The sequence below is a fragment of the Sylvia atricapilla genome, chromosome 6, assembly GCF_009819655.1.
Source record: "Sylvia atricapilla isolate bSylAtr1 chromosome 6, bSylAtr1.pri, whole genome shotgun sequence".
Lineage (NCBI taxonomy): Eukaryota > Metazoa > Chordata > Aves > Passeriformes > Sylviidae > Sylvia > Sylvia atricapilla.
In genome coordinates this window covers 4,245,068-4,270,827 of record NC_089145.1, presented here as the reverse complement: position 1 = coordinate 4,270,827, position 25,760 = coordinate 4,245,068, and the positions used below count along the sequence as shown (strand labels likewise).

Genomic DNA, 25,760 nt, shown 5'->3' with positions numbered 1-25,760 from the left:
TTAATGTCTCTTTGAAAGGACATGTGGTCTTAAAATACCTTATTTTCAATGCAGTATGTAATTCCATATTAAAATTATGTTAATGTACTGATCAGAATAAAAATACAAATATATGCAAAAAAGCTTATATAATTCAAGTATTTATTTGGATGATAATTGTATCTCATTGTAGATCTTTAACATGAGTGTCTTATTTTCCTTTAAAATTTTGAGATTTTTAGATGTGCTATGTAGAAAAGTTGAGGCTGTTCTAAGAAAAATTTCCATTCTCTGATTTCTTTACTGAGAAAGACTGAGAATTTAAACGTTTTCATTACGTAAATCTTGTGAGGTTTTTAATTTTTATTTTTATTTTAGAAACTGACAAAATACAAGGACGAATTTTGGGTGTTAGAAAAATTTTGACAGGAAATCAGAGGAGAACTAGGAATTAGAGCAGAGTAGAAAAGACAGATTCTTTTCCTAATACAGAATCCAGATGAACCAAGATTGATTTGATTAATAGTAGTAATGATAAAATTGTGGTACATTAAGGACTCAATCCAGTAGAAATACACAATAATTATTTCAGTGTGCAAGTTTGAGCATACAGGCTGTGCATGAATTTGTGTTGGTAGAGTACCATGCTTTCTACTCAGACACAGAACATGATACATTTTAAACCGCTTTTGTTGTGTATAAATATTTTTAAACATGCACAAATAATTCTCAAAGGTATGTACCTCCTAAAAATAAATTAGTAAGACAAAGCAATCTTTTTCCATAATTGCCCTTCCCCAAAGCTGCTTAAACACGTGTGCAGTTCCCATTTCCACAGCCAGCTTGCTACATGGATTTTTCTTGACATGTTTTGAAAGTACACTTTGGTTGTACCCAAATATTGCAAGTTTGCACTTAAAAGAAAATGTCTGTCTGAAACAATAGCACGAAGTAAGATATAGAATGGATGCCCAGCCCAGCCTGCACAACAGGATTGCTACCATGTTGTTAGAATAATTATATTTTGGCTGAACTAACTAATTTAGATAAAACTGCTGTACATCTAGCAAGACTGAAAACTTTCCAAGACTGGATTGGGTTTTGGGGTTTGGTTTTTTGGTGGGGTTTTCTTTTTTTTCATCTTTAGTATAATTTAAAACAATACCTCTTCTAGCTGCCAACAAACTCTTTCCCTGAATCTCACCATTCCTGGCTTCCCTCCTAACCATGTCCTGGCTCACCTCCAGAGCTGCCAAGTTTATGCCAGAAGCAGGAGGTATATTTGTATGGGGCTGGAGGAAGATCTGGAGCTCTGTTAAATTTTCAAGCCCAGATGGGGCAACATGATTTGTGTGTTTATGTCAGTGTGCCATACATCACAACTATCTGTGTGCTGACGTCAGCTTTGATTGGACATTAATGTGCTGAACACTGCAAACTAGAAAGTACATGATAGATACAGATCTATGGCAACAATGCCACATAAGCAAATGTCTGTTTGGTGTGGAGATCCACTGTGCAAAATATTTCCCGAGATACACTGCATTAAGCCAGGGGAATATTCTGACACACTTTAAAAACTAAAGCAAAATCATCACAGGCAAAGAGAGCACTATTTAAGAAAGCAAACCCTCTCAGAGGAAGAGCTCAGACCAACATATTAACTCATGTAGCATCAGGCAAATATTGAGGTGCTGTCCCTCACTTGAACCTTTCCAGAATTAAAACCAAATAGGAGGGTGCCATTCTTATGATTTGCAGGACTGTCAATGCTGAGGATCTGTAGCTGATGGTTGAGCACCTTTCTTTCCACAGTTTTTGTAACCCATTGTTATCAAAACTGGCAAGCAAAACCATCAATGGACAGCAAATTTTTTTTTCAAAGTGTAGGCTATTTCTTCCTTGTCAGGAGTTTAGCTTTGTTTCCAGGAATCATCAGTGTTTATTTATTTATTTATGTAAAAGTTTTGTATTTCTTACTTACACAAATAGCATCCAGCAGCCTCCTGAAGAACTGACAAAAGATGGTAATTTCTGGTCTGTGGGTTTATAGAGGTCACTGACTAGTTTAGATTTAGATTTATACCATTTTTATGTGATTGCCCCTTTAGAATAATGTGACCAAAAGATTCCATTAAAATACTGTATTTTGTCTCTCTCTTCCTAGAAGAGGAATATATTTACAAGTCAGCTTTACTATTTCAGGGGCAGATACAATAGCAAAGTCTGGGGATTGGTGTGTGGGCAGTGTTCTTTTACCTCCCATTACTTCTGTCATTCCTCAGAAAGGAAATTCTGTGGGATGACACTGCTTTATCATTTCCCATCGGCAGACTTTGTGGGTAAAATGGAAGTTCCCTGATTCCACAGGGATGGATGGTCTTGGCCTGTGCACAAGTAGCAGCTTTGTAAAGAGACCCCTGCCCAGGATTTGATGCCATCTGGCCCAGAAGGTGGGGAAGGGAGGGGGTGCAAAGGTGCCATGGGATCTGTGGGTTTAGGCCTGGTAACCTGGGCAGATTGGGCTCTTCCAGACAGGCCACAACTTCACGTAGGGCTCAGGAAGCAGAATTCAGTTTATTTATTGATAGGAGCAGGAAATTTCCGCCTTTCGTGTCTGCTTTGTAAGCTTCTCTGTGGCTAAAAAATAATGGCTGTGGAAATGTGGCTTCATGAAAACAGTTGGGATGTTGATCATTACTTTAATAAACCTGAATGTCAGCACAGTGCATGGACTATTCTAACATGTCTGGTGATGTTTTAGTCTCTCTGCTCCTAATTGATAACTTGCTATTATGAAATAGTTTACCAGTATTTAAACTGACCTTTCAGGGTAAGCATCGGCCATACAGTTAATGAAAGAAGTCCAAAATGTACAAAATATTTTAAAATTAATAGAAAATACAAAACTATGACCTGGAGCTGCAGAACTAATTCCTTACAATTGTTATGGGTATTTTGAGGTGATTAGTCTTGATACCCCTGCATGTCTTGATGAATTTAGCACCTACAGCCACCAAGAACAGGAGTATTATATCAACTGTCCAAGTGCCTTTAAGATAACTATTTCTTATCTTAAAATAAATATTTTTCTTTTTACCACAGATGCATTCCTTTTTTTTTTCCCCTCATTAAATGTTGACATCATCAAAGCATTTAAGAGCATTTTTTCTGACTTACCCCTGAAGATCTCTGTTGTGACCTTTGAATGTCTCTTTCTGCTAAATAAAATTAAGTAAAGAAAACCATGTGGAAAACAGCTTATTTAAGGCATATGACAGTACATTGTAGCACAAGACATGGGGCAGCACTTAAAAATCCCAAACATATTGAGAAATGGTAATGCTGCGTGAAGCTTTGGAGTTTTGCAGGGAGAAAGTTTTCGAGGGAAAAATGCTAAGAAATTACTTGAGTTTTCCATGTGTGACTGATAGACAAAATGAATAATTGTGTGGGTTCTACTTGCTCAAAATATTAGAGATGATATGCTTAAGTGTGTTCAAAACCAAGGTTTTCAGAACTCAAGCAAAAACTGGGCATCAGACTCATAGTAGAAATCAATCAGAGAGAAGCTTAACACATGGCTTGTAAATATCCCTGATGTGAGCACATGCTTGTTATGAGGATTTAGGGAAATGTTAATGTAGTGCTAAGTTAGCCCTTTAATGGTTTGTCCTCGTCAAATGTATGTTTTCTTTAGGCAGGTATTTTAAGCTGTTGGGGTTTTTTTAAGGAAAAAAAGCCCACTAACATAATTTCTAAGTATTGATGACCTATTTTTCCACCACTGTTTGTCATGGAGAAGACCAAGGCTTACTCTATGCACATTAATTACCTTTTTCATCACATAGGATGTGTATTTTGTTTCCATGTCTTACAGAATAAAGCAATTATGGAACGTGTAACAAACTTGTCAGATACGGTAGTTGGTCTTGAATCATTTATTGGCTCTGAGAGAGAAACCAATCCATTGTACAAGGATTACCACGGTAAGTTCCATCTTTAGCAATGCAAAAAGTCTGCCCTGAGTGTTTCTAGGGCACTTAGCAGCTCACCCTCCAACTGGAGTATCTGCTCTGAAGCAGCGTTAGATTTCATTTTGGAATATACCTCTTAAATGTTTCCCCTTGCCTAACCAGTCTTGACTTAGGGAAATTTTCAGCAGAGTGCATTAAGGCTGCAAAGGAAACATGGCAACTCCTTGCATGTTGTCAAGCCACATTACTGAGGCATGGCTCAATCAGATGTACATCTCAACAGGCAGGCTTTGGGGAATTCACATGCAGGGGAGGCTTGGCAATCATCTGACCAGCGAGCTGAACTTGTCATGAAATCAATACTTTTTGATCTGCCAAGTTTTAAATTGAGAACACGGGAAAACATATATTATAGGAAGGTGAATTAAACTGCTAAATTATGTGCTCGGTAAACTGTGCCTAAAAAATAGTATTCTGGGTTTTTCAGCTGTAGGTTACAGCGCTTGCACATTTAAGGAAATGAGTGTGGCTATAGGTGGCATGTAAAATATGAAACTGATTTTGTAGCCTCTCAAGTGTTTCATCTTCAAAATGAGTAACGGTGCTTAATCTTGCATTTTGATTCCGAAAGATTTTTGTTAGCTGTTGTAGCAGAACTATTTTAAATGTCAAAAATTATATTAAAAGTTACGCACAGCCAAAGCAGTGAATAACAGTTTTAGTTAATCCAGAGCAGTGCTCAGACTGTGCATAAATTACAGCTCTTATTATTGTGATACTACTGTAGTTCCATGGAAACCTTGAGCTGAAAGTAAACTGCTTATCTGAAACCTGCTGTAAACATATGACAGTGGCAGTGTTTTCCCTAGCAGAATGTATGGAGTATGTAGGAAAAAAAGCGAAGATGGTGTTGAGACACCACTGTGTGTATGCAAGCTGTAATTAATAAATCGGAGAAAAATCTTTCCAACGGTGAAAGTAGTGCACGTTTCATTATCTGAAAAAAAAAAAGGTGAATGAAAAAGAAACCATGAACAAAAGCTGGGATAATTTGCCTAATTATTTTTCCAACTGTATAATCGTGATATGGCCTTTGTTTATGCTAACATAATTCTGTCAATTTAATACTCCTTTTCTCAGTACTGAAGAGATCCTTTAAGACAATGTGTGTTTTAGCAGTTATTTCCTGATTTCCTAGAAAAATGTATGCTAAGTCATTTCTGGTACCATTTAATAAAAATTATGTGTCAATATAAATAGCTTTTGAGATTTGCACAACCTTAATTTGGTAGTCTGAAAAGAGATTTCTAATGGTTTTGACTTTGTGGATTCTTTTTGCCTAAGAATGTATTTTAAGGTATTTATTTACTGCAGATTATGAAAGATTTTGACATTACTCAGGAGAAGTTTGATTACGTTTTTGCATTATTTAATGAATCCTCCTTAATAGTTTTATTAAGCTACCTGCAAATTTAAATGTTTGAAAAGCCACAAAATAACCAAAGAATTATATAGATGGCCCCTAAATAAAAATTTCTAGGATACTGCATATAGGCAGCCCTGTGCTATACCTGCTGTTCCTATATGTAATAATTAGATTTTGTACTCAAAAGCGTAACAAATAATTCTTCTAATTCACTGGACGGGAGGCAGGGATTAAACTGTAAGGTTTAAAACTGGAATAACACTTCTCTAATATTATTGAGAATTTCTTGTAATTAGTGCCCATAAAAATTATGGGCTTTGTAAAGTATTTCAATTTTAGGAAACTTCCTTTAAAACAATTAAATAAATGCCTGGAAAAATGCTAGCCTTATTTTAAATAAGAGGTTTGGTGTTTGAGGATTTTCTCACAGCTGCCGTTTTGAAGTCAGATACCTTTTCTAAATGTTCAGAATTTCCATTTAGATGCTGGCTTTATGAATAGCAAATATAGGCCAGTAACTGAGAAGCCCTGTAGAATTTTCCTGGTTTTCAGATGTAGAAAATCACCCTTAGGTTGTTCAGAGACTATATTAGGCTGCACAAAAACCATCCAGCGTCCTTGTCAGAAAAAATCAGCTTGAGTTGCAGCTGACAGAATGCAGAGCTTGCAGTGCACCTAGTACTGTTAAAAACATCTGAACAGCTATAGAAGCCCTCCTGCAGGAGGGAAACGTATTTCTTCTGGGGTGGCACAGGGGTTAAAATTTATTAAAAAGCCGGATCTAAATCGGGGTTTCCCAGGAACTTTTTTTCCAGTCGTTTTCAGGGCACAAAACGAAGGAGTTCTCATTAGAGCTTCAGTGGTTATCAGTAACCCATAAGCCTTGTTTTGCTGGCTGCTTACTGGTGCATTTAATAAAATAAAGATCACTCAGTGGTGCCGTGGGCAGCATGCAAGGTGATAGCCATATTTGCTTACTGTAAATACAAGAGAAAATCACACACAAACCGGCTGTAGTTTTGACAAGTATTAAGATCTCTCTTTACATCTGTACTTCTGTACCAAAGTGCAATTAGTTTTCCTCGCACAAGGATTTCTGTTTATCTTATTCTGCTTGATTACTTGAGCATAATCGCACCGTTTGCTTCATTGCTCCTGGTAGTAAGCTCCAGTTTAAAAAGGGGAGGATGAGTGTGTGTAAATATACAGAATTCTGCTGTAAGACTCTAATTTATGCATCTGGATGACAGCGTTTTCTTAATTTTTTTTTTCCCCCCTCCTTTACTCTTTCTTTCCACAAGGTTTGGTTCATGTACATCAGATTCCTCGGCTTAATAGCTTGATCTGTGATGTGTCAGACACGAAGGACCTTGCTTTTAGATTAAAAAGGAAGCAGTTCACCATCGAGGTAAGAGAAACGTCGTTTCACTATTTAGAACCCAAAAGGTGGAGCTAATCCCATCTCTTATGTTTCGTTTTGTGAAATGCATATAAAGTATGCATCAGATGATGTAAATTCATTTCGTTCTGGTTTTGCTGTTCAGAAGGGTTTTATAAAATACAGTGATGTGCCTTCTAATTAAAAATGTCTCGTTTGCTGCACTAGATCGGTCTGTTATAAATACTTTATTTTGGTTTAAAATGTACATGGAAAGTAGGCCACAACCTTCAATAACAAAGCGTGACATGTTTCTAAGGATGTCAGGAGCATATTTAATTAAATGTTAATGACTTGCTCTTACTTGTGTTAGTGGGTGGGAAAGTAGCTACATGTTATTACCCCTGTAGAGGGAATTTTATGTATAATGTTGCCTAAAATTGTGTGTGGTATGGGGGATAAGTGTCCTTATCAGTATTCAGAAACCATTTTCTTTGCATTACTGAAATCACCTTTCGCTCTTTTATGTCATTTTAAACACAGTATCATTTACACTAATGTCCTTAAGTAAATTTCCTACTAAATTTAAACTTTTTTCTGTGACCTTTATGCAGACAGTCCCGATAGAAGGCAGTAATACAAAAGATGTATTTCATTTTAATCTTGCTAAAGAGCAAATGAACATAGCACTATTAAGCAATTAGAGCTGATGTATTTATTAACCAAGTAATGCTTAGAGATGGAAGATGGCTTTCAGGGTGATGCAATAGTCATCGGTACAGTCTGAGCAATTTTTTTTTTTTTTAACAAAGACATAAAACAGCCAAGCATCCCTGACAAACCATTTTGTTTAATCTCTTTTCAAATGAAAAGCTCTTAAGCAGGCCACTTGTCTTAACTGCTTGAAACCATAAAAAGAGAGAATTGCCACCAATAAATTAGCATATTTTTTACTCCATCACCAAATGCTGGTCAATGTGGCTTGGCACTGCTTTGGTGTTTGGGACTTCACCCTTAAGTGACCACTTTGGCCCTTATTTGACCCTCTGCCCTTTTTAGCTGGCCACTTGATAAGGTAACTTAAGGGTTCTCTCTCTTCACTGCTCCCTCCCCTTCACAATTGCAAGTAGCCCTAACCTATAAATCATTGAAAGGGCCCTATCAAGTGACAAATTAAGATGCCCTCCTCCTAATTAATGGTCATCAATGTCTTTAATTATCTAATCCTATTGAGAGTAGTTAATAGTTAATCAGGCAGCCAGTTCTTCATGCAGGTCATCTCTGCGTGAGTGCTAGAAGTTTCTCAACTAGAGGTATCCTCTTCAGAAGCCACTTAAAGGCAAATACATGAAGGAGGGCTTTTTTTTCCCCCCCAAGACAATTCCTTTATAACGTTTGTCACTTTCCAGAGAATGCAGTTAGTGAAACCAGGCACTGTGAGGTATTAAAGCATTTGAACAACCGCTTTTGAACGGTACAGTAGGAACAAACCCCTTGATAGTCTGTGTTTGGTTTTAAAATACAAATGTTCTCTCTGTTTTCAGAGGTGTAGAGAACTGTGCACCCTCATTTCACAGCATGGTAAATTCTCATTTATTATAGCTATGAATCAGAATATTTGGGGGGTTTCTCATCGCTGAGTCCTGCCTCAGAATACAATCTTTTCTTTCTGATAAATTTGAGATTCTAATCTGTAATGTAATTTGGAAGGAAAGAAAACCCTTAGCAGGAGGCTCTGTAAAAAGAATTGAATTAGCCATGGGATGCTGGAAACAAGAGTGAAGTGCAACTCTTGGAACAACCTGTTGCCCTAGACATGCGTAGATGACCCACTTGTATAATTTCTGCCTTTGCTGCTCAACTGCAGCCCCTTTTGGATAACTACAGGTTTTGTTAGAGATCTGTGCTTTCTGTAGGCTGAACTGACACAAACTATCCCTCTTTGAACATGCTGGTTCACTGTCCTACTGTGATCTTCCTGTACACGTTTCGCTAATCTATTAATCTATAATACACGTGTTTGTCTTCCTCATACTGTTAGGGAAGGCTGACTGGAGCAATAAAGGCAGTAAGAAAATGGGAGCAAGGGAGAACTGAATTCAGAAAGGATGGGAACAAGGTCTCCTCAAATGGGTTTCTGCAGTTAGAATGTGATGTGTCAGCAGTCAGTCAGCGCTGGTTCTGGGGGGAGAAGCAAAAAGCAGCACAGCAGTGTGCATTGCAAGCAGCAGTATGCTTTACAGTTCACAGAGTGCAACTGAGTTTAGGACTTCTTCAGTGTGGTGTTTAAATATGAAGTAAAAATGAATATTGAGTACCTTATGGTTTTTGGAAAGATTCTGCATACTTAAATAGACAGTTTAGGATAAAAATGCTGACCTCTACTTAAAATGCCACTTTAAAATCAAATTACTTAAGAAAAGTTAGAAACGTGGAACCTGTGAATTATGGTGAAGTTTCTTCAAAAAGGGTTTTCATCACTAGACCATTCTTTTTTTACAGTTTGAAGTCAGAGCATGGGACATGGATTTTCTCATCTCTGGATTTCTCACCAGTTAAATAACTCCTTATAGTTTGGCCCTCATAGGTGAAAAACGTTGAATGTCAAATCTATTTTATTAGATTGAAGTTTTGTGGGAGAAACTCCGCCTCTTTTATAGCCTTCAGGATCTTTTAACTGTTTCAGTTTTCCTTGTGTCTTCTTCATCAAAATAAGATTGACTGAAATGTTTTCTAAAGAGATTTTTTTTTTTTTTAATTCAGGATGATGAAAATGGTTTTTTAATGAATATTTATGAGTGCTCATTTTCCATTTATAAATTATGAGGAGGAACCTTTCCAGGAAAACTTCCATGTTTATCTAAAAGGTGCAGTAGCTATTTCAAGCTTTCCCAAATCTTCACACGTTAGTTACTAGCAATATACTCTTATATGCAGTATTATCAGAGATCTATCTTATGTGCATGCCACTTTAAAGGACACAATTTTGAAGTTAGCCTGTCTAATCCTATTTCTTCCCACTTTGGAATCTTAATTAGAAGGAGATAAAAACCATCATTTGACTAAATTATTGTCTTGAATCTGTAGCAAAAGGTATAATCCGCAATTGGGCCAATTAGTGTACCCCATAGTTAGCTATGCTGAGGCAGGAAACTTGATTAGATCTGACACCAGCCTAGTTCCCACTGTTGTTTTGCCAGGTATGATGGTCAGACTTCAAAGGGCTTGAGGCATCAGCAGGGCAAGGTTTGGAGGCCAGCTTAGGTCCGGTCGTTAATCTCTCTGCTAAAACCACAGCAGCCCTCGCACAAAACAAGCTTACACGACACAATCATGCGGTATTAAAGTTTGGGTTGAGTCATGCCAATTTGCCTTTGATTTTCTGATGATTGACTAAAAGATGGCTACATGACCAGACACATACTGAATGTTTACTGATTAGGTAAGTTCCCCAAATATTTGAAATATTTTTTGATTTCTCAGTTAAATGATATGACAACCCGTTCGTCTTAATGCGACTGTTCAGCAGAGTTGTTCTTGAAGTGCTTTTTTGCTTTCTTTGTAGCTCTGAATGTAACTTTTATCAACATTTGAGAAATTCTGTAGGACTATTATGTTCATAGTTTTATTTGACTGAACTTTATCTTTGATGTTCCAAAGCCCCCTGTGTCAAGACTTAAGGAATCTGTGCTTAAATTGGAGTTTTTTGCTGCTCCAAATTTCTGTGGAAACATAGTTTATTTTTTTTATTTAGGTAGATTTATAATTACTCGCCAAAAGGACATTTCCCCTTAATTATTTTCCACCTCACCATCGAGTAAAGCACTGTTCCATGGCTGTGATTACATAAGTGTTCCTTTCTTTTGCAGTCTGATTTGTTCAAATATTGCAGTAACAGTGACATGTTTCCATTCTGAGAAAAGCCTAAGGCTGCTTTAGTATTATTCCAAATGATTGAAATTGCCATCTTGCTGACTTTCCCTTGGGCAGCTTAGGGCCTGTTTACTTTTGTATTTGTTTCACATGTTCCCTCTGAGTTTGGCTGGCAGGACATCATTACCTGGTTTGACAAGACAGTTGGAGAAGATTCGTGTTTGATTAACTCCCTTTGTTATTGTCTGGACAACACAGACCCCTGAAATTATCTGTTTAAAGTTAAAGCTCCTGATAAATTCAGATAAATGCTTGCAAATAGGAAAGTTTGTGAGGGTGGGGTTTTTTTTTTAATTCCCTAGTTTTGCTTCATTTTTAAGTGTTGAAGTAAAAGTCAATCATCAGAAGTATAGAGATGAAGCTTTTTCCTACAAGTTTTTATATTATAGTTTGACTAATAAATAGTTGCTGTGCAAATACATTTTTTTTATCAAAACACAAGTCACAGCAGCCAATATTTTCTTTTAAATGGCTACAAGACCTGTGCAGCCCACAATAAAAATCTTTAGAAGCCAGCTCACTTTGAAGCCAAGTGTCATATACGATTTAGAGAATTACCACACAGCAAAAACCAAGTTTCCAGAGCTTAATGTACAAGTTCAGAAGTTTCTGTTCTGGAAGGTGTTTCTAGCAAGAGGAGAAGAAATTAGAGGAGTCCTGTGGCAGGGGAGTAGCTGGTTTCTCAGTGCAGGGAAGATGCAACATGGTACAGTGGAGCACACTGCACTGCATTTTCCCCATGGTAATTACCAGAGTAAAAGGTTATGCCTTTGGAAGGAAATAACCACGAGCAGCTGAGTCTATACAGAACTAAAAATAAGCATGTGATTCCAAAGGCATTGAAATAATATCCTGTATTCATCTAGCAGTAAAAAGCTGTGAGAAAATGAATGATTGGCAAAATAGGAAATGATTGCAACTCCAGGCATTCATGTCTGTTATGTGTCCAACACTGGTATTTGGAAGATGACTTAAAACTCTTTAAGGTGGTGATTTTGGCCATTTAAAACAGGAAATATGGCTTAGGTAGCCTCCCTCTGAAATCTCTGTATTTCTGCCTTTCTTCAGTCTTCCTTTCAGTGTCTGTCTTTTCATTGCTTATCTTAGACAGATGACACTGTGGTGAAATTCTTACTTGCAAAAGAGAAGTGCAAGTGGCCACTGTCAGAGATTATTTACCAAGACAGGTGGGTAAGACCAAGTGAGACCTGATGTCTGCAGTGCTTCAGTGTGGTATCCACATAGCACAGGTTGGGTCCTAAGGGGCTCAGAGCTGGCAGCAATCACTGACTGCCAGAACTGTGCTCCTGCAAACATTCCCTAAGTAGTTATTCATCAGGAGCAGGTATAGCAACAGTGGCTTTGGCTATTTCTTCTGGAGGAACAAGTCAACCCTGTCACCAGCATGTATGGGATCAGTATGTATTTAAAATACATATCCATGCCATACCAGCCTCTCTATTGAAGTGAAAACAAGAAAATGGCAATAAGACCCCCACTTGTTTTAGCTTCTCCTAAGAGAATTTGAGGCAGTCTTCATTAATGGCTGATCCTAACCTTGTTTATATTCCTCAGCTTTTTCTAAAGTTGAGTAAATTTGTAAGTAAATACATTTGAATTACTGAACTATTTTTGGCCACTGTTTAACAAAAAGTATCAGTGAACCTGGGAGCTGAGAAAAGGCAAAATGCTGGTTAATTGTAAATTTATGTAAACTGCTAGTTCTCTAACAATCATTCAGTGAAATAAGGAAAATAAGCAAATATATGGTACAACATTCATGTTGCCATGCAGATCTGTATACCTTCATATACAGACAAAACGACTCTGTGTTTGAGATTGTGCACAGTGCCCTTACAAGACTTGACCCTCAATTAGATATCTATAGTTAGTCAGATATCAAAATGAAATCTTCTTTTTCTAAGCCAATGCTTGTGACTGCCTGGCTGCCCAGGGCCTGGAGCATGGATGGAATTCACAGGTACTCCTGGTTCAGGGACGAGACAGAAGTTTTCTAAAGGGTTACAGAAAGCAGATTTCTTCAATTTTCTCATCTCCATGTGTTTGAGAACACAACTACCCCTGGGTCTTGCATGGGTAACCTCTTTCTCCTCACTCTGCCTTGAGCAGATGCATCATACCTGGCAAACTCTAGTGCTGGATGTTCCACTCCAGCTGGGGCACCCCGGTGCAGGGAACTCTGCACATAAAACTGAACTTTCCAATGGAGAGAGGTAAAATGTTGGAATAAAATTCAGCTGAAATTGAGACCAGCAAAACCAGGGGTTTTGCATTGATTTTTCCTGTCCGTTTTCCCCGCTCTATTAACCACTGGGTTATTAAAAAATAGTTCAAAAGACAATAATTATAATACCATAACATTTTCCTAATCTAAAATTAAACATACTGCAAAAAACATTCTCCTGCAAAACTAATTCTGTCATAATACCAAGCTCCATTTTGCATCATTTCACCTAGTAGCCAGTTCAGGTTCTCTTTACCTGGTATGGTGTACTTCACTGAATTGTTTTGTCAGATGCTGTCAAGCCAACCTACCATTGTTAAAGAAAATCAAACTAAATCATTTTGGCATGAGCCTTCCAGGAATAAGGCACAGAATATGAAGGGTTTGATGAAATCAAGGATTTGATTTCAATATTGTAAAAGACTGCCTGTCAAAAATGTATCACATTCTTTCAAACAATTTTGAATAAATATACATGTTTAAAATGGTGACAGTACAATTTAGCTAAAGTTTTGGGAGAGTGTTTTTAAATTATAATAACTTGAGGTGAAACAATACTTGGAGAGCTCCTGTTTGAAAAGAAAATATCTCTGAATCCTAATGGTGCACTGGATTAAAAGCAAGTGATCCATTTTATACAGTATATGGAATTTCAGAACACATATCTTGTGCACATGGGGAAGAATTTAATTTGACAATATCACCTTCTTGTTGTAAACTACTGATTAATGTAAATAAAATCATTGATTATTTGTCTGTAGGCAAATACAGGAAGATATTATTAACTCTTTGGTTTCATAGGAAGATTTGTAATATCCTGAAATTTATTTAATAATCAATTTTGTTTTATGGGTTGTATAAAAGTGTAATGTGAGAGTTCCATTCAATTTTTCAAAACTTTAACCCTTGTAATACAGTGGAACTGCAGTTTCTTGTCAGTAAACAGAACTCATTTAACAGAACTTATTTGAACAAATAATTCTGGTGTTTAAAAATGTTTATGCCATGTGTTGTTGCGAGGGAAGAACATGCACCACAAAGTCATTAATGCACTGAAAGGTCACTTGTGCATATTGTAATGGGCTGCTCATTCTCAGGATCTGTGCTAAGGGTCACTGTTGCAGCATGAAAGGGTTTGGCCTGTTCAGGCTGTAAATAAGTGGGTCAACTTCTCCTGTATTTGCCAGACAAGTAAAGTAGTTGACATATTCCCACTTTCCATTAGAAGATAGGTAGATTAAGGACATCCTTTGTGAAAATGTTGGTTGGTGAAGACTAAAAAACTCTTTCTCTACAAGGATTATGTTATTCACTGAAGCAGTAGTATGTTTTAGACAAAGGTCTATGGGCATGAGTTAGAAAGATGTTGATGGTGAGTCTTTAAGAAGCAAAAACAGTTAACCCCCATAATTGTAGTAGCTCTCAGCAGGAACTGAGTGTCACTTCCATTACATGCTCTTTAAAATATCGCAGGTTTTAATAAAATTCGGATATTTGATAGTTGTATAATATTCTCCTTTTACAAAGAGTAACAAATTCAATCACTGTTACACGGTAAAACACATCTCTGTATTTCTGTATCTCTGTAAAGGCAGGAAAATAAAAAGGAAAGCTGAGAGGAAGTCACATTTTCTCATCCACAGGTCTACATTGTGCCTGAACCTTATTGACAGGCACTGAAGTTTAGGGCTCTTAGCGAGAGGACTGAGAGGAGGAGGATTTTCCATGTCCATGTGTAGGATGAGCATGGATCTCCTTGCTTCACTGCTGTTTGTTATGGTTTTAATTATGATCTTTGGGTAGGAAGTGATTCAAAGTACTTTCTGAATGAGGAAATGAGAAGGTAGCCCCATCTAATACTTGTAAAGGGTTAAAATGGCATTTTTTAGGGAAACAGACCAATGCTACCAAGCATTTGCCATGACCAGTAACACACTTAAACAAATTTCAAATGTTTTGTTATAACTTTGGAAATTCAGCATTAAGTGTTAACATTTCCAGGCTTTTGAAAATAATAATGGTTTTGGATGAACATAAATCTTTAAGGAAACCACAAATTTGTAGTTTCTTTAAATATGTCACCTCTACAGAAATTGTTTCATCCCATTTTTCTGATCTATTTATTTTACTGGTTCACAAAATATATTACTCCTTATTGAACTGTTGACATACAGGAACTTGAGTTTTTTAATTATTTTTATTGAGAGCAACTAGTCATTATTCTTAGTCTGAAAGACTTAAAGTGCCAAAAAGAGACAGGAGGAAAAAAATATACCTACACTGCAAAGTACTGTAGCTGAAGAAAAAATGTTCTGTAATCGTTGTGCAAATACTACTTTTTGCTTTGGCTAAATTATTGGGTATGATTTGCAACTAAATTCCAGAGTACATTTTGTTCTTATATTTCTGTCCAAGAGAATTGCACAAAAAGCAGATTATCATAAGCAAAATGGGTGAGGATTACAGTGCCCAAAGGGTAAGCAAAGTTGGGTTTGGTCATGCCATCTTTGTTGCTCTCTTTCCCACATTCGTTTTAGTTACATGGTTCTGATTTTTTTTTTTTTTTGTATTTGTTTTTTCTTAGTTCTGTGTCATAGGGCTTTCAAAGGATTCTGTATCACACATAATGTAAATTAAAGTTTCTCACTGCGTGTTGAAAACCAAAAGCTTTTGAAATATCAAGTGAAGCTGTGTCCTAGGAGGAAAACATTATTTATTGCAGTTAAAGTGGTGTTTCTGGCCAGCTTAACTGACACCATATTAGCCTCCTTCAGAATGAATGATATTGCCAATTAACCATTCTCTCTCCTCCTTCTTTCTGAAGAAAGTAAGCAACAATTGTATAATGTACAATAATTAAAGCTTTTTATTGATGTCCATAAATGCATAAAAAAATAAAGGGAATTTGGGTGCCAGCTTATTCCATTCATAGGCTGCTTGACTTGCAGAAAACAGCTGGTAGCATTTGCTGAAAATAGTTCATTTTAAATGCCTCATTTCAGGTATTTAAGGTTTGAAAAACCTGGTTTTAGCTTATGAAAATACAGTCTGTGGGTTCTTCATCTACTTTGTTCCCGTTTGAAGTCTGTTATAGCAAAAATTACTCAAGAATTCGCTCTGATGTTCATAAGTTTACATTTACAAAACAGTTGTTGCATGCTAAAATACACTTTTTTTCCTCATATTAAACCAGTAATCTTTGAGTGGTGTGTCTGCTTGAGTCTTGTTGAAAAGCAAAAGCAGAAAGCAAAGGTAACCAAGCAGTTTACCACTTTTAAGTGGGGAGATGTGAGTGCTGCTGCACGGGAGAAATCCACCCCACCTTGCCTCCAAAGCAACACTTGCTATTCTCAATAAACCCGATCACTCAATATTTCAAGTTTTCAGATCTTTAGTAATCTTTGCCAAGGCGCTGTACTCTTTTTGTGGGGAAGGCAGGCTTTGTGTGGCCCACAGGAGAAGGTTTGAGGTGGAGGATGTGGCCGTGGTGGCTGGGTCTCGGGGGGATTTCTGAAGTCTCTGTGACACAGCCGCGGTATCCGCGGGGCGTTTGGATATCGCCTGTGAGCCAGACATTCCCCGTGTGTGGTGAGGAGCTGCTCAGGGACCTGCCTCACCCGGGCTGCCTCCACGCTCTGCAGCTGGAGCAGGGAGGAGCTGTGCCCTTTGCAGACACACCTGGGGTCTGTGGGAGTTCTCAGTCAAGGTTTGCTGCTCCAGGACAGCTCAGGTTTTGGCCATTCCCCCTTGGCTGCTTTTATTTATGAGCCAACACACGAGGAGATGAACAAGAGCTGGCCAAGGCAAGCCTGCTGGTGGATGTAGCCCCAGCTTGTCCCCATCTGGGTATCCAGTGTGTGAGGTGTGGGACAAACACATCCCCAGCCACTGGAGGTGCCAGGTGTTACGAGTGAGCAGCATTTTCTTTCTGGCTTTCCATTAAGAGCAGCTATCCATTGGTTCCGTCTGGTCTCTCATTGATTTATCAGCAACTTAGTAACATGTTGCTTAATCAATAAACCCTGCAGGCTCTAGAGATGAGTATGTCTCAGGTCTGCAGTCTAAAGGCCTTGAAAGCAGCACTGACTTCCCACTCAACACTTCTCCCCTTTTGGGGTAAGGCACTGGAATTCTGAGCAGGTTACAATTCCTGTGCTGCCTCAAGTGCACTTTCACAAACCTTTTTCTACCAGACAGTGGTGTGACAGGAGTTACATTGGCTTTTTTTTTTTTTTTTTTTTTTCTTTAATGAAGGGAAAAATGATTCTTCTTCTAGGATGAGCATTTATTAAGTGATACAAACCAGCATGTGATTTGTGATTCTTGTTGCTGTTAAAAAAAATCCAATAAGAAGGAAATCTAGTACTTGTATTTAGATGTGATCCTCAATAGTAGCATAGCCATGGGCTGTTTATGCTTGGTCTACATCATCTAGACTAAAAATAGTCTTCCTGTCATTTTATTGGCAGAGTTTTAGCTACTCCTTTAATTCTGTTTAAAAATGGATAGAGAGAAAGACAGCATAAATATTGAATGTGTGCAGATATTTCAGTAAGTAACTAAAGGGAGATTCCTGATGCTTTGAAAAGCTCTATAATTAACTGGAATTCATATTTTGTTTAAGAGGCATTTCTTAAAATAATAGAATCTTTAGAAGTATCATGGTAATTTTTATATTTGTATCATTAAAATAGCTACTTTTAAATAGCTGTGTATTAAAATCTATTTGTCTTGCTACTGTCTTGCTTAAGTTTTCTAATTTTTAGGTTTCCTTTACATTTTGATAAGAAATTACTGGTGAGGTGGTTCATTTCTCATCAGCTAAATGGGAAGCCGCATTATTTCTTATTTTTCTATTAATAAAGTGAGTTTTTGCAGAATAAGGCAAGTCTATACTGCCTGCTAAAATCTTCAGCAATAGCATGAAAAATTTAGGCTTATTATGTTACGGTTTTTGAAAACCTGTGGAAACAAGGAAAGAAGAACTGGCTTTTTTGTTCTGTCTGTCCTACAAAAACATGGGCTACTTTAGAAACTTTGAAGGCCACAGTCACATTATGGAAAAGACAGTTTTAAGGTGGAAGTGCATCTCTGATGATTTTTCACTGATCTGAAAAGGGCATTTTGACTTTGAAAAAAAGCCATGAAAATTACATTCTGAAATCTAATTTAGGGCTACTGAAACAGCCCTAAATCTGCAAAGGAGAACTTTTACTGTGTTAGTGGAATAAAGCTCTATGGTAGAAACTTTGCAGTGAAAGTTTTGTCAGTGGATTGCCTGTAATCTCATGTAAGAAGCACTTTTCTTCAGTCTGGACTGAAATTCTATTTGTAACATGGTCTTTACTACTTCTGCTTCTCTTATTTTTGTTCATCCTGATGCATATTTGCATATTTCACACCCTGATGCATATTTGCATCCTTTAGGACAGTATTATCCTGCACATTCAGTGTAGCTGTCTGTGCTCACACAAATAGGAGTAACTGGAATACTTTCTTGCAGGTTCTTTGATTTTTGTTGTTGTTTGGTTGGGGGTTTTTTTGTTTGTTTTTTTGGTTTTTTCCCTCACATTTTCCTCCTGAAATCCTGTTGTTACTTTACAAGTTGATCCAAAAAACCAGCACTTATTGTGGTTAGATGCATTGGAAAGTGACTTCTGTTAACTGCTGTTTTTATGGAAGGTTGGTGGTCGTGTTACAAATGAGCTGATGAGAAGAGAAGCAATGAATATTGTAGTGTTTACATTTGAGCATCCAAAAGAAAGTAGATAGTTGCAATCCACCTGTTGCAAGTCCATAGCACTGCCATAGAGGGCATATCAATTTTCAGAACTCATAATCCAAACAAAATATTTACTAGTGAAAATTACACATAAATGGAGTGGTTTTATACACACAATCTAGGCTTCTGGTAAAAATATCTATTAGTAAAGCAGAATTTGTGCAAAGCCAGGAATAATCCCTTAGCAATCATTTTTATTGTGAGCAGTTATCACTATTTCTATGACATTATTAGTATTCACACTATTTTATCAGGGGTTAATGACCTTTTTTTTTTTAACAGGAAGTATGGCTCCATACAAAATTACATCCCTGAAGGATTTAAAGTTCCCAACATTAAAAAAAAAATAAAAATTGAAAAATCACTTTCTATCTTGAAAAATCAAACCAGCTACTCTTGTTTCAAGTTTCATCTAATACATTGTTCCATGTGGCTGTATGATAAACACATTATTCCTTGAACAGGAATTAAGAGTAAAGCTGCCAGGAAGGGGTTTTGTTGTCAGAGTAGTTCCCGCCTCATGTTTTGTAAGAGATTTCATGGTCCCATTGTAAAGAGTGGATGATTTAAAACGTGTTCCCAAGATAAACTTTCCCATTGTCATTAATGAGGATGGATAATACTGAGTGACAAGTGCATTAGGAATGACACAGAAAGAGCTGTTAGATTTGTCAGAGCCTATCACTTCAGGCAATGAAACTTGAGGACATTCTCTTTTAGCAATTTTTTGCTATTTATTTAGAGAACCAAGGGTTGTGATTGCTCACACAGGTGGATTCCACTGTTTAGTTCATTAAATATTTAGGTAACTTTGAAAAGGTAAAAATGGTAAATATGAGCATTGTACTCCACTGTGAGGGGCGCAAGTGGTTGCTTTGCTCACAAATAATTCAACCAAACTAATACACTGTTTATTTGTTTTGAAAATGTTTACTTGGTAGGTAATTTTTTAATTTGCAATACTCTTACTGAATGGGACTATTTTAAAGTTATATAATAGGAATCGCTCTGAACTGTCATAGTGAAGCTTCTGGGATAAAGAAGCCTAAAATTAGGACACTATACATGTAATTTACATTGACTTAAAAATTGTATTTCTCCACAGAGCAAGACTTTTTAAATATTTAACTCTGAATAATTAATAATGTATGACTTTTTCTGGTGTTTAAAACCCTTCCAAACTACAACATGCCTATCAATTTCCATTTTGAACATGCAATTGGTCACTTTTTCGCCTTGATTCATCTTGCCTGGCTGCCAACCAAATTTTGCCTCTGTGTACCTCCTTGACACTAATAATGACTGAGTTCCTGTTCGTTTGCGTGCAAGATTTCCCAAGCGGCAGTTTGGGGCTGGGATAAACTATCTATCATGATTGCATACAACTAATCTGCCTCAACCAAACCACCCTATGATTGAAATTGCATTTGACAATTCACCTCTCCTTGGCGTGCCTGAGGTGAACATAGCTACAGACCATCCCCGGAAGGGCATAGCAGCTCCTCCATATGTTGGGGAGGATCCTTTTATTTGTGTCAGGAGACTTTTTGCAAAGCATGTATAGGCAGAGATTTGGGGTGGGTTTTTTTGTTTGGTTTTGTTGGGTTTTGTTTTGTTTTTTTGGTTGGTTTTTTTTTTTTTTCCCCCTGGACTTCCTTGTTTGCAGATGCGTGGCTGATGCTTTCCCCTAACCAAAGCATTTTGGGTTTGTGAAGCATTTGGGGATCTTTGTTTTGTTAGAGCTCTTCGTTTGAGATGATAAAAATTCTAGAGGGATGTGAGACAGAAATTATTTTTTGTTAGAATTCATAGGCTGGTAGTGCTGGTCAAACATCAGGCAAAGTACCTGTTACTCTGTTGACCATTACTAAAACTTACAACTGCTTGGAGCATTTGGAAAACACAAAACTTGAGAAAGGATGAAAAAGCAATTTTTTTTTTCTTTCTGTCCTGTAAGACATCTTTTAATTTTTTTCCAAACCATAAATTTATTCATATTCTTTATATCTACTGGTTTAAAAACCTGACTGTAAAATATGATCTGGCAAAACAACCCTTTTATTTCTGGGTAAGATTACTCAAATTATCTTCAGAGTAAAAATCTTTCTAGGATTCCTTTTTGCTAAGTACTGTCCTTTTTGTATGAGTTCACTTTTATCATAATATTTGAAGTAACAGCCTATGCCAAGAGGGCTGTGTTCATTAGTGATGTGTATCACTAATGCTTCATCAGATATAACTAATTTTTCAAATGCAACATTTCTGAATAGTTAGAGTAATTAAGTTCTATTTCTAGGTAGAAAATTTCTTTGTAGTTTTCTTCTATAGTTTCCATATATTGAGTTAAAAGATACACTGTGTGGTGTGGTTAAATAGGTCCCTTCCAACTGGAGATATTCTATGATTCTGTGAAAATGCAGTTAGAGAACACTGATGATTTGCACTCTGGGATTTGTTTTGATTTCTCATGTTTTGTGTAACAGCATGTTTTTGCTGGGTTTTTTGGGGTTTTTTGGGGGTTTTTTTTGCATTTTAACAGAAGCACAGAGATCATCCCCAGTCAAATTGTCCTTTCAGATAAGTGCAGCCCAATCCTGTTGCAGAAAAGGGGAGTGGCAGTGGCACACCCATAAAGGCACAACTATGAGCCTAATTTTCTCTCTCTCACGAGTCATACTTTTCTCCTTAAAACTGAAATGCATTTTATAAGTACTTTCATTCAGCAGATTAAGTTCAAACTGAATTAGTAATCTCTCTGAAATTCTTGACAGCGGAATGTTGTGCTTGTATCTATTTTAGGTGTGGGGAGGAAGCTAAATAGTATGGGTGTCATGCTTTCTACAGCATTTCCAGAACCTGCACCCTTTTGAATATATAAATCATTAATCTTAGTAACCAGCTGCTCTGAAGGCAGGAAAGAATTACTCAGCCACACAGCCATGCTCAGTTCACCTGTTACAGTAGCAGTGTACTAAATCTACCCCTAATTTATGTCCTGCTTTCCAAATTTGTTCATTTATTTATTTTAATTGATTTCATTCTGATTCTTGTCCCTTTGAGTGTCCCTCTGTGGCCCAAGCCAGTGCTGTGTTTAGGTGCTGGTCACTCAGTCCTGCTGTCTTGGGGACAGAAAGCAATGTCACCATCTCAGACCTGGCAGCCCAAGCAGAGCCCCCACCTAGCCGCAGCTGTTTGTGTTATATTGCCTTGACATGTTCCAGTCCTGTGGGGAAACTGGTTTGTGGATGGTTCCAGAGCCGTTGTTGTTGCTCCCTTTGGTATTAACCATGACTTCTTAAAAAATAAGTTCTTAAATTCTTAGTCTGGATTTGAGATTTTTCTCATGTGTCCTTTCCTGTGACATATCCAAAGCTCTAGGCTGTGACTTGATGTGATGACTTTCCTCATGTTGAATAGCTCTTGTCCACATTACAATGAACAGTTGTCATACAAAAATGAGACCTTTCTTAAGCCTCTGCTATTGCATATTAAATACCTGCACTGGTTTTATTGTCTCTAAAGCAATATTAGAGGGGTTTGGAGGTGGCAGGGGAGTTCCATCCTGTTACCACTGCACTGCAAAGGGGGATTTGAATTGTTGGGGTCTGAAAATTCATCAACAGTTAAAAGTAAATGAAAAATATCGTATCATTTTCAAGATGACCAGCAATCCTTTAAAAATATTCAACATGTATTTTAAAATAATTTTGTCAATCTAATTGTACACTTAAATTCATCACTGTTGTCTTCTCACACCCAGTTATGCCTTTATCATCAACTATTTCTGGCCTTAAGATGTCTAAATGTACTTACGTGCAATGCCATTGAACATTACGTTTTAAGATGAAAATGCAGTTATTTGTAAATCTGGTCTGTAATTCAGGGTAGACTTCCTCATCAATTCCCATATCTACGGCGTGGTGGTTCATAACCCCTTCGTTAATCTAGAAATAATAAGAGATCCTTACAGTGCTTTTGTATTACAGAAGCATAACTTCTATATCCTCTTGAAATTAGATTATTGCTTTCAGAGACTGAAGCTAGGAGAGGCTTTTAAACTTCTACTTCAAAAAAACAGTAATTTTTATAAAGGAGAATGTGTAATGCTCTCTATTGCGTTGATAAAGCTTTACACGTCATTGATCCTTTGAACAGCACTTCATAAACCACACATAAATGCAATTCCTGAGATACTGCTGGTGTTTGGAGAGTGTCAATTCAGACTCTCAGTTGACTGAAGACCTTATGCCTTCATCAAGAGAGCTACTGGAAAATACCTAATTAACAACATTCTTACTGTAAGTTTTAATACTGGGATGTACTTCCCATACAGTTTCAAAGTCTGTAGAAATGGAGTAGATGTATCTAAATGTGAAGAGCTAAATCAGGCCCCATGGGCAGTGGCTGGGATGTGTATTTGTTACATAATGCTGTTTATCTTTAAGCTGTGATCACTGCTCTTTGACTGATGCTCCCATTCATCCTATATTCCTCTTTCACTTCCCGCCTTCCTCATCTTTGTTTTAAAAACCATGATAGGAAGATCGTGCTCTTCTTGGAAACTGGACTACATCATCTCCAGAGGTCACTTCCAACCCAAACCATTCAATGACTCTGTGATTCAGACAGAGACACCAAATATTGGAATGCCTTCTGCAGCTGGATTACTGCCTGAGCCTCTTTACTGCTACGCTTGATTAGTAACCAAACTCTTGGCTGGCTATTAATATGAACTCATTAATGAAAGAAAGCCTGATAGTCAGTCTGATGTCCTGGAGATTCAAAGGAAGATTCTCTGTCCTCTGGGATGGAATTCAGCTGACAAACAGAACTTCAAATCAGGCTGCTTCAAATGCTGTGGGCGCTGCCACTGACTATTTTCTGAATTCCTTGGCAACAGAGAGTCCTTGTGACTTAAGAGTGTTGATTTGCCAAAAGAAATGCAACCTCTGGTTGGAAAACTACTGTTTGATGAATTGTTTCATTCAGCTACACAGTTGGTGAAAGTTCCACATAACATTAAAAATTCTAGGCTTATACTTAGATGTCTTTAATTCTTCACACAGCCCACGAAGACAAAGACACAAAAAAGCTTTTGCACAGACTGAAACCTGTTCCTCATGAATATTCAAAGCACTGGCTTCAATCACACAGAACAGAAAAAACATATCAATCCAACCACCTTTATTGATACTACTACTGATTCAGGTGTTTCATCACACTGCCTTTCCTCTTTTCAGCACAAGTCTATGAGCAATTTCTTATTTCTGGGTTGTTCACCCTCAATCTTGGGCTGCTTCAGCACTTATTTTGGAGAGAGGTCTACTTAGTACCATCAAATCTTGCTGCAGATTATGTAAGACAGATGACTTACGGACACTGTCACCGTTACTTACTTAGTTCATTTTGTCTTTCTGCTGTTATGCAGTGCCCATGTGCTGTAATGTTTAGGCACCCTGGTTCCATAAAACTGCTTCAAAAAACACAAACCCACTGTCAGTGGAAGGCAGGAAACACCTAAGGGACAAGCACTCTTCCTGTAAGAGTCTCTCTGTCCACAACAGAAAGATGTTGGCCCACCCTGAATTTACGGTTCATTTGCGAGTTCATATCCAGAATGATGATTCCAGCATCTCTGTCCTCATTTTTAAAGAGGATTTTTGCTGTCTTTTGATGCACAGGACATCTGCTTCTGCGTGTCAGCAGAGATACATTCATTCCATAGCGAGTCAATTCTATTGTTGCTGGACTCCTCAGAAGTTTTTTCCCAATATACTGGGAAATGGCACTTGTTCATTTGTGTGTCAGGACACAGAAGGCTGACTGACAAGGAACAGTCAAGATAGTGCCTGTCCTGCTGCAGCTTGGACTGTGCAGGAGAGCTTAAATCCAAGGGTGAGCAGTCAAGGGGTGCTCTCTGATGTCTGGGCTCTCAGATGTGTTAGGGCAACGATGGCCAAAGTAGTCCAAGACCATGCCTTCGCCAAGATAGGTTTCAGACTGGGAGCATGGGCAATTGGGGGACTGGCTTTCCATTCTGTCATCATTCCATCAAAACATACCAGCTGATGGACAGTGTCCTGTAAATGACAGCAGGTGCCAGCTGTGCAAACCCAGCTTCAGTTCATGTACTCAGACACTTCCATTCTACAAGCAGTTATTGGCATTTGTGAAGCTCTGCTGTTCAGACAGTCATAGCACACCATACCTGGAATATACTGTGTGTTTCTATTTAATGTGGAGCAGGTGGCCTCTGGGTGGGGACACTGCCTGTGAAGTGCTGGTCTGCTGAGTGCTACAGTCTGCTGGACCTGGACTGGGATGGTTTATAAATGCAAAAGGGCTATGAACCACTTGGCTGAGTAGTGTCTGCACTGCCCAGGTGTAGCCTTTGAAGGCCTTTCAATAAATACCTACCTTTAGCCTTTAACTCTGTCTAGCCTCTGTTCTAGGTAGCCTCTCCAGACTTCAGTGTCACAAAAGAAACAGCTGTTTGCCAGATCTTTGTCCCCCATTTCTTCCATCTTTCTTGCAGAAAGGTTCAGGTTTTTGGTATCCCAACCATGGCGGGCTCCAAATAACAGCACAAATGTTGAGCAGACCTCACTGTTAGAGTACTCCTCTTTTTCCTTTGCAATGAAGTTCCTTCTCATCAATTGGAAGGGTGATCTGCTTTGTTGAATGACCTAGATTCATTTGTTCTCCTAAGTCTATCATCAAGGCCTGGATGTCTTAGCTGGACAAAGGTTTGTTCCTGATCTGACTCTTCCAGTTTCTCTCACTCTCTCCCTTTCTTGTAAAATGCTATTTTCCTTAGACTGCCTCCTCCTCCAGCAGCCCCTCAGGAACCTTCAATCTTTTTCCATTATATGGTTGCCTTCTTCATCTTTGCCAAGTCCTGCAGCAGTCAAAAACTTTTTGTGCTACTGAAATGTACATGAAGAGGAAAACCCTTCCGTTTCCTCCTTTCTTTTGCAAAGAGAAGAGGAAAAGGAAAATAAAAGTCAAGGTCAGGAGAAAAAGCTGGAGAAGACACAAGT

At 37.8% G+C, this 25,760-nt stretch overlaps 1 protein-coding gene across 1 annotated transcript in view; it reads left to right on the top strand.

Moving 5' to 3' along the window:
• The window catches only part of ELP4 (elongator acetyltransferase complex subunit 4), a 136,011-nt gene that overhangs the window by 53,855 nt on the left and 56,396 nt on the right, over positions 1–25,760 (top strand). Inside the window, exons 8-9 of the mRNA XM_066320506.1 lie at positions 3,860–3,968; positions 6,684–6,790. Of these exons, the coding sequence (XP_066176603.1) occupies positions 3,860–3,968; positions 6,684–6,790 (216 nt within the window). The remainder of the gene's footprint in view (positions 1–3,859; positions 3,969–6,683; positions 6,791–25,760) is intronic.